The following is a 10,526-nucleotide window of genomic DNA, read 5'->3' as shown; positions in this document are numbered from 1 at the left end:
ACATCTTTCAATAAGTGACCCTCAAAATCTTGGCATACAAGAAAACACAGTACATTATCAGAAAATTACTTTTGTCGCTTTTTCTGAATAATCTTACCAAGTGCGGGTGCTTGAACTGTTATCAAGCGGTAATGACGTGTTTTACGCGATATTGATATCACGTTTTAATTTCAACTCGATAAATTTGAATGCGCTAAAGGTTTATAACTGAACGTCTTAATAGTGGGTAAAAGTTAACTTAAAAAGACACAAAAAGTGTGACCCAAAGACATCTACTGGAAAAAATAAAGTAGTACACCCCGTGATCCATCACACTCGTAAGACTTGTAAATTTGTTTACGGTCACAATTGTGACCGGTAGTATAACAGTATAACAGTGCTTCAATTGAAAACACAGGTATTTGCAGATATTGGCGGGTATTGGCAATCCTAGACTGAATATGCTACATCTGTGAGGAGGATGGATGATCTCGGCGAAGGAGAAGTGCTCACTAACACAGATTTAGACAGATTTGTGAACAATATTTGAGAGAAATAGGCCTTTTGTGTACATAGAAATGGTCTAGATCTTTGAGTTCAGCTCATGAAAAATGGGGGTAAAAACAAAAGTGTTGCATTTATAATTTTGATTTTATAAATAAAATTAAAATAATTTTATAAAAACTGATTTATGTCAGTTATCAGTATCCCAGAAACGTTCAATGTGTTGGACCTTCTCGACGTGCATGCCCCCCCTTCCCCCCACCCCACACCCCAAATTGAGGACATCGCGGGAAATCTGGAGCTTCAGCTTCAAAACAAAGTGGACAATTTTGACTATTTCTCCTTGGCTCTGGACGAGAGCTGTGATGTCCGCGACACAGCCCAGTTACTTATCTTTGTACGTGGGATAACGAAAGACTTTGCGATGACGAAGGAGCTGGCAGCTATGCGGTCAATGAAAGGGACCAAAACGGGGAGTGATTTGTTCACAGAGGTAAATTTAACCATGGACAAACTAGGACTAAAATGGGACAAACTGACAGGTGTTACAACCGATGGTTGTCCAAATCTGACTGGGAAAAGTGTTGGACTTTTGAAGCGGATGCAAGATAAAGTGACTGAAATAAACCCAGAACAGAAATTGACATTTTTGCATTGCATTATTCACCAGGAGGTGTTGTGCAAGTCAGTGCTAAAAATCAACCATGTTATTGATGTTGTTACTAAAATATTTAACTTCATCAGGGCAAGAGCACTGAATCATAGACAGTTTGTGGCACTTTTGGAAGAGTGTGAAAGTGAACATAGTGACATAGGCTACCACACAACTGTCAGATGGCTCAGCCTGGGCAAGGTGCTTAAAAGAGTTTGGGACTTGAGAGCAGAAATTAAGGAGTTTTGTGAGATGAAATGCAGGGACACCCCAGAGCTCTCAGATGCAGACTTTATAGCAGATCTGGCTTTTGGTGTTGATGTGACTGCATTAATGAATGAACTAAATACTAAGCTGCAAGGTAAGGGCCTCTTTGTACATGAAATGTACAGCTTGGTGACAGCTTTCATGAGAAAATTGAAGTTTCTTTCAAGCCAATTGGAGGGCAACATTCTTACCCACATGTCAACACTGAAAGAGGTCACACCATCAGCTGATCACCTCCGAGGTACTCATCCATGTTAGAGGCACTGCATGATGAGTTTTCAAGGCAATTTTTAGACTTCAAAACAGTTGAGGGTGAAATGCACATGATTTCTTCTCCCTTCACTTGCAGTGTGGACAATGCACCCATTGATGTTCAGCTTGAACTCATTGATCTGCAGTCTGATAAACTATTAGCAGAGCACTTTAAGTCTGTTTCACAACTGCATTTTTATTCTTCTCTCAAAGAGGAAAACTTCCCACAGATAAGGAGGCATGCTCAGAGGATGTTGGTTCTCTTTGGATCTACCTACATTTGTGAACAAACATTCTCAGTGATGAGGTTTAACAAATCCAGATACAGATCCTCTCTCAGTGATGATCACTTGTGTGCTGTCCTTCGCATATCCACCTCAGATATGCAACCTGACTTCAGTGCACTTGTTAAAGCCCAACACAGGCTAGATTTCTCTCACTGAACAAGAAAAAAAAACTTGGGTAAAACAGTCAAACAAACAACTCTGGTGGCATTTATTGCTTTTTTATATAATGTAATGCTGGTCTTTGAAATACTTGCCTTTTTGTATAAAGTTGTGATGCTAGTTTTTGAAACACTGCAAAAAATGCACATTTCAAAACTGTTTTTGTGAAATGTTTATTAAGTAGTGATTTAATTTCATTCATTTCCTGTTTATATATATATATATATATATATATATATATATATATATATATAAAGAGAAATAATATGGGCAGAACTGGGTTAAATGTATTGGTCTGGCCCTCTATAACCACCCCAGTTTCTCATGTGGCCTACCTACATTTGTGAACAAACATTCTCAGTGATGAGGTTTAACAGATACAGATCCTCTCTCAGTGATAATCACTTGTGTGTTGTCCTTCACATATCCACCTCAGATGTGCAACCTGACTTCAGTGGACTTGTTAAAGTCCAACACAGGCTAGATTTCTCTCACTGAACAAGAAAAACTTGGGTAAAACAATCAAACAAACAACACTGGGGGCATTTCTTGCTTTTTTATATGTGATGCTGGTCTTTGAAATACTTGCTTTTTGTAAAAATTTGTTATGCTAGTTTTTGAAACACTGCAAAAATGCACATTTCAAAACTGTTTTTGTGAAATGTTTATTAAATAGTGATAAATTTAATTCATTTCCTGTTTTTTTATTTTTTTTTTATAAAGAGAAATAATATATTGGGCAGAAATGAGTTAAGTGCATTGGTCCGGCCCTCTACAACCGCCCCAGTTTCTCATGTGGCCTCTTGTGGAAATTAATTGCCCACCCCTGGTCTTGATTGATACTGTGAAGCAGCTGTGATACAATCTGTATTGTGAAAAGCCTATATAAATATATTTGACTTGACTTGACTTAATATATAAAGTATTTATATAGAATCCTATAGAATAAGTTATGAGCTCGGACATGACCACAAAATAATTTTTTATTTCAACATAGTGAAGTAAAACAATAACGACATTTACAGGTGATCGAGCAAGAATAAAAGGTTGCGGCACGCAATCAGGTTTTTCTCTAGGGCATAGTTCGCCATACTTTCAACAATGCCATCCACATCTGTTTTTAATTTTTTTTGACAACAGTGACACACAGAGATCTGTTACAAACGTACACATACAGAGTAGTTCGTCGACTTCAAATTCCTCACAAGATTCATGAATCACATCCAAAACTTTTCTGAGGATTATGCCGGCCGGTTCTTTGTCGTTTATAAACATGGGTGTAACATCTGTCCAAGATCCAACCAACCCTCTTATGACTTCCATTTCTTTTTTGAGGTTTTTCACACGCTTGGTATCCCTTGCGCAATTGTTGTTGTCATCAAATGCAGCCTCGATGATCCTGTGCATCAAGCTAACCATCGGACCTCTAAAATGATCTTTAAACATAGAGTCTTGTATCTTAAACGACAGTCTTTCCCCGTGGTGCACTCACACGCCGGATGACGCAGTGCCCCCGCTACGACAGAACTCGACGGGGAGTCGCTCTCCATCAGGTTTTGCGTCGCCATTTCAGAATTTGTTGGATTTTTCGGTCCCCTATTTGATGATGAAAGATTCTCTATTCTCCTGGAAGTCTCTACAGCACAATCGTCCAGGCCTTGTGAGTCGAAAAAGCGTAGTTTGCGTCAGACAAACAGGAAGGTTGAAGCGGCCTTTGACAGACTGTGTAACAACCAGACAATGTTCCTTCGACTTTTGTTCGATGAGATGTTGCAGTAGCACAGCAGTCCGTGACTATTAGAGCTAGTGCCAGGTGGTGTGTGTGTGAGATAACTGAGAATGGGTTCTGTGTAAATTTATCAGCCCTGCGATTATGGTCCACCCTAACCCCCGCTGGAGGGGGTGTCGTGGTCATGACGTCGTAAAAGGCTATAAAGGATTAAAGCCTCATTGAATCAGAAGTAAAGTCAAGGAGAAGTTATGCATATGTCGCCAGAGAGAATTCTATTAATTACACCAAAATATATATTTTAAAACATATGGATGCGTGAATGTTCGCAATAAGCTCCGTAACAAGCGTTTAGAAAGTGGATAGGGTGTAAGTTAACTTTTAGGGCTTTAAGTTAACTTTTACCCACTATTAAGACGTTCATTTAAAAACCTTTAGCGCATTCAAATGTATCGAGTTGAAATTAAAACGTGATATCAATATCACGTAAAACACGTCATTACCGTTTGATAACAGTTATCAAGCACCCGCACTTGGTGAGATTATTCAGAAAAAGCGACAAAAGTAATTTTCTGATAATGTACTGTGTTTTCTTTTATGCCAAGATTTTGAGGGTCACTTATTGAAAGATGTCTTCATTCTTTGTTTCGCTGTATTTTTAAAAACATAGATAGATTTACATAGATGTTTTACACAACCTATATAGATGTTTTACACGAAAAAATATTTCAGAGATAGGTATTTTATATGCGCATAAAGGGTTAAAATATACCATGAAGTGCTAATTAAAAACCAGGATGGTATATGTCTCAAGTGAAGACGATGGTTTAAACCACCATTAGTTAAAACAAGCCAAGTGAATACTGTCGTATATGAAAAAAGAGAAGACCTAGAGTTCACTAACATTAGAGCTAACTGTAGGAAGCAGATATCCATGGGGTGAAAGTGTAAAGAAGACACCGTAAAAAATACGGTAAGTGTTACAATTTGTTAAAAATGAAACCGTGGTAAACAATTTAAGAACACTAGCGCCGTTAAACATGCGGTTCAATAACAATGTTCAATATAAACAAGAATCCGGCTCTAATGCTACTGAGCGTGTTTCACATATAATTGATCTAACAATTGATATTTACTATATGTTAAAACATTTTGATGAAGAGGCCACAAACTGCTTACTTTTCATAACGATTATTAAGACATAAAACACAATGCCTGTTTTCTGGATCCTAAAAGACTGATGCCTACACATTAAAATACCACTTTTCAACTAAATTTTTTAGCTTAACCATTGTTTAGCCACATTGACAAAATACCTGCGTATCTATGACCGTGCTAGATGAGTTTGAAGTATAATAGTTTTATAGGTAACAAAAAAAAAACAGCAATACTCATCTTTCATGTCGATGTCTCGTAGACATAGCTGAAAGATGTTCTAAAAGAAATATCTTGTGTAGAAATATCTGTTCATGTTTTTCATAAATTCCTATATGTTTGACCACATGCATACTGTTTTTGCATACTGTACAAAAACAAAAAGAAGCATAATGTAAACGGCGTAATCGACTAGTATATAAAATGTCAATTACAAACATTCAAAACTGATACATTTTCAAATGTTGTATTTACTTTTTAGCAAGTTGATCTCTAGATTTTACTCTGTGAAATGTTATCTGCAGGTTTTACCGAACTTTGTTTAACAGTCTCGAGCTTCAATGAATAGTCAGATGTGATTCTGTTGTAATAGTCTAAGTGTAAAACAGCATGCGCTTACTTTTCGCGTTAATACTTTAAGTAAGTAACTAAGTAATACTTGCTTATATTAATAGCGTGTTAATACTATGTGTGATAATATGTGTGATTCCACGTCGTAGATAGAGAGAAAGTTGCACTAAACAAAGTATCAATTTAGTTCTCAAACAGAAATAGTATCACTTAAATATTTAATGGTCATTTATTCCTATAAACACTGAATATTGACTGCTCTAAAAGAAAAGTCTTCACCTAAAACACATATGGTCCAACATACAAAATGTGAAACAGTATCATCTACTAGCTATCTGAATAGTAATAAAACCATCATTTGTTAACTTTTGTGTATGAATTATTATACACAGTGCTTTTCTTAGTGATTTGGTCTGTTGAATCTTACATGGTTGTTTTGGACACGTGTGATTCCTGTATAAAGAATATGTTTTAAAGTTAGTCCACAGAATTTACAAAAGTGTGGTACTTTGCATCGCTACGGTGTGACAAAATACATCCAAAGATTTAAGCCCAACTAATTACAGACATACTAAGCAGGAGAATATCTAATTGTAGTTTGTGAACATTACATTATCTGATTAATGGGGGGTCAGAGAACAATTTTTGTAAAATGTTTGATGATGACTTCCATGATATTTTTCTTTTAGTAAAGCTATGCCTGGATCAGCGTGAGGGTGAGACTGAGCAAATATTACACCAATATTAGCTTTCTCAATCCTTGCATGGTTGCACTATGATTGAAACTTAGTAATCAACATGCATTTCTGTAAGTTTTTCAAAAGAAAGAATCATGGTTTTATCATGGTTTAGTTGAACTTTAAAAACACTACTTTTCTTTAAAACATTGTGTCAGATGTATTTCGTAGCATGATTATCTTGTTTCATTGTGTATTAAGTCCATATTTATCAAGCTGATATTTGTAGAAATTAGAAAAGCCAATTTATAAAACAAAAAGAACCAGTTTATGGCCTTGCGGCAGAACACAGCAAATATGAAGAAGCGCTTTAAAATTTTTGTTCAACCATTAAAGTTAGATTATCCTTTAAAATGTGACATTGCAAAAACTAGTGTCATTAAACTTAATCTTTGGTTTTAAGGGTAATTAAATATTCTCTGGATCCCCATTGACCCCTGAAGTTATGACTTCTGAAGATTGTGTAGATTGAGTCAACGTATAGATTGACTCGGTTGAAAAATGTCATTGTAAAATTTAAAGTTTTACACATCTGAAATTCAAGGTACATTATATTTGAAAAAGTATTCTAATAGCTAAACGTCTTTATTCATAAATATGATCTCGTTGGTGTAAAATTAGCTCTGACAATGATCTGACGGGTGAGTCCATGGAGGCCTCCATGTCGTCCCGCCATCTTGAAAAACTATAATAACGAAGAGGGACAAAAAACAGCACTAGTCACCGCAACGCATTTTCATTCAGAACCGGCTGACTGAAACCATCTGAAGTCGACCAAGGAGGTCAGTGAGAGGTGCTTGAAAGGCCGCACTGCACGGTGCTTCATAATGCAATCCTCGTAGTTATGATAAAGCTTAAAAATGTAATCTAAAAGGAAACGTGACTGGCAAATTCAAAACGAGGGTAAATATCGGGATGGGTTTGCCCAGGTGGATAGAGCTAATGATGGAGAAAGACTTTGAAGTCCTGCTTTCTTCTCGACAGGTAAGTCAATATTACGGTCTAAATTACAAGGTTGTGTAATTCATTATATAGGCGGCGTAACGGCCGTAACGGCGTAATGTGTATAGTTAAAGTCAAAAAACTGCTATTGGATGAGTAGCTTCTCGGCACATTACGGTCACCGTGGTCTCAACACGCATTTCAAAAAGCGCGGCGCTAGAGAGCACTACGTGTTTGAATCGAAGAGGTCAAAGGGCATGCTTTCTGCTATAGTATCATCAGCTCTCCCCAAAATGTGTTCATGCGGCCAACAGACAGCCTGTCGCATCAACAAATGCTAACATTTGAAAATTCTACCTATATTTTGAGTAGATAACCGATAGTGTATTCTCAGTGAAGGTCACCTTGTGTGCTTCCACAATGAATAAGGATAGTTTGGGAGATACAAGAAAAGTCAAAATTATATATCGTACCTACATACAATAGGTCATAGCTACCATAGAAAAAGTAAGATCATGCTTTGAATTAAGACGAGTGAAATTAAATATTCACTTAATTCACTTAAATATTTGCTCATTACCAACTTTACTTCTGCTGCGTCATGGACCACAGAGGCACATTGCGTCTCTGAAAATGTGTGGTGATTTTCTAAATGATACAACTTAATCTACATAGTCCAAGGATTTCTTTTAAAACAAAAACATTGTGACAAACTTTCATTTCATTTCGACATGGACAAAAATACTCTTTGAAATATTTTGTATGAATAAGATCTAAGACACCAAAGCACAGATCTTGATGTATAAAATTTTATTTTTTATTTTTGAACAAACGTAGTAAATTTAGTAAAATAATACCTTAGGTTAAATTTTATGCAAATCATTAATATCAAACAGAAGTCTTGTAAGATACGATTTTAATAAAACTTTAAAGATTTGATTTAAACAATCTTTTAATTTTAAAAGATCTAAACTTTTAAGAGTATGCTTTTAAATGAATTTACAATGAATAAAGCTCTGAAAAGCAGACTAGCATTGCACACGCTGTGACATAATTGTGGCCCAGAGGCTCATCTGTCCTGTAACTCCCCCGTCTCTGTGAGGGTGTGAAGGTTCATCTCGAATATGCTGTTACAGTACAAAAATCGTTATGGCTATATGAATAAAAATTATACTTTAGGTCACCGTTACAGTCAATCATTAGAGTAATCTTCTAAAAGATAAATAGAAGATACGAATGTATTCAAACTATAAAGATTTAATTTAAACAATTTTTTAAAAGATCATATTTAAACTTTTACGATTATTCTTTGAAATAAATTCTTAAATCTAGACTAATGTCATATAGCCACCATATGTAGAAACATGTTTAGACTTTATGTTTTCTTAGCAAAACAGGTGTGACAATGATGTGATACACCCCTTGTAAGATTTTGTGTAAGGCAGACACCTCCTCGTGAAAGTGACTCTCATAATGAACACACACAGACCATGTCTACCGTGCGCTGGGTGTTTGAGAGAGAAAGAGGGGGGGAGGGAGAGAGAAAGAGAGAGAGAAATATTATTTTTATATAGTTTATTTTTATATTTAATTATATACTTTTAAAGAACAACATGTTTTTCAACGTTATAGTATGAAATATTATATTTGTAAATTAATAATTGCACATTTATAACCATTTCATTTATATACTTTTGAAGATCACTGTTTTTTCAACTATAGTTAGTGTTAAATATTATATTTGTAAATGACTAGATGTAAATTTCATAACCATTTAATTTTTATAGAACATAATGTTTTTCAACTTTAGTGTGACATATATCATTTCATTTATTTTCATTTCATTTATTTATAAAGCACAACAGAAGCTGATCACTGTGCTGTACAAATGGAGAAGTATAAAACAAACCACACACAATGCACTAATAACAAACTATAAAACACTAGGTTAGGGTTTAGAGAAACCAACGTTATGAATGAAAAACAAGAGTAGAAAGATTAGACTGTAGCTTAGATTTAAATTCATGTACAGACGAGGCAGACCTCACAGATAAAGGAAGAAGACTATTCCATATCCTAGGACCGGCCGCTAAAAACGCACGACCCTCGACCCTTTGAATCTTGATCTTAGATATTACAGTATAATGCTGTTTGAGGATCGCAACGATCTTGTTAATTTTTTCACATTTAAAAGATCTGACAGATAGGATGGTGCAAGACCAGTCAAAGCCTTAAAACTAGCAACAAAATGTATATAACACACTGGCAACCAATTTAGAGATAATAAAATCGTAAAAAAAAGTCATGTGTGCTCTCGTTTAGAGTCTAAATAATTGTAGTCAGTATTCGGGGTTTGCTTTTCCAACAGAGGGGCCAAAAAACAATTGCTTCAGTCTTTCTCTCATTCAAGTGCAGAAAATTCAAGGACATGCAGGACCGTACGTCAGATAAGCAGGCAAGCAAAGTTTCTAGGCCTTGTCATTATGTTTCAAACATAATTTGATTTGAGTGTCGTCTGCATTAAAATTAAAAGACAGCCCATGATTCCTAAAAATTGAGCCTAGTGGTAGCATGTATAGTGAAAGTAATTATAATATATATTTACCACTCCCACCCCCCCCCCACCCCCCCACACACACAGATAAGTACGCCCGGGCCCCGTCTGACTTAGAGGTTTTCAGGATTCAGAGAGGTCTAAAGTAATTTATTGATATCAACTCTTTCTCACACACATAGGCATAGAAGACTGTGTGACATAGTGAAAACACTAACTCATCTAAAATGACAGAGTGTCTCAAAGATATAAAATGCTGGATGACGCGTAATTTCCTGCTATTAAATTCAGATAAAACGGAGGTATTACTTATTGGTCCAAAAAACTACTCTCAAAACCTCTCGCAATACAACTTTAATAAAGACGGATGTCCTGTTACTTTATCCACTACAGTAAAAGACCTGGGTGTTATACTAGACCGCAACTTGTCTTTCGAAAATCATATTTCATATGTTACAAGAACAGCCTTTTTCCACCTTAGAAACATTGCTAAGCTACATAACATGCTATCTATCTCTGATGCAGAAAAATTAGTTCACGCATTCATGACCTCGAGACTAGATTACTGTAATGCTTTACTAGCCGGTTGTCCTGCATCCTCAATAAACAAGCTACAGTTAGTACAAAATGCAGCTGCTAGAGTTCTTACTAGGTCAAGAAAATATGATCATATAACACCGATTTTATCATCTCTACACTGGTTACCTATTAAGTTCCGTATCAATTACAAAATACTGCT

The 10,526-nt window shown here is 35.8% G+C and overlaps 1 protein-coding gene across 1 annotated transcript; it reads left to right on the top strand.

Moving 5' to 3' along the window:
- Positions 1–670: 670 nt before the first annotated feature.
- LOC148970960 (general transcription factor II-I repeat domain-containing protein 2B-like) lies at positions 671–1,660 on the top strand. Its single transcript, XM_089122655.1, has one exon. The coding sequence runs from the start codon at positions 671–673 to the stop codon at positions 1,658–1,660; it is 990 nt and encodes a 329-aa protein (XP_088978781.1).
- The last annotated feature ends 8,866 nt before the right edge of the window (positions 1,661–10,526 follow it).

The sequence above is a fragment of the Pimephales promelas genome, chromosome 18, assembly GCF_988280905.1.
Source record: "Pimephales promelas chromosome 18, fPimPro1.hap1.1, whole genome shotgun sequence".
Classification (NCBI taxonomy): domain Eukaryota; kingdom Metazoa; phylum Chordata; class Actinopteri; order Cypriniformes; family Leuciscidae; genus Pimephales; species Pimephales promelas.
Note: the sequence above shows the minus strand (reverse complement) of the source record. Positions and strands in the feature narration are given on the sequence as shown.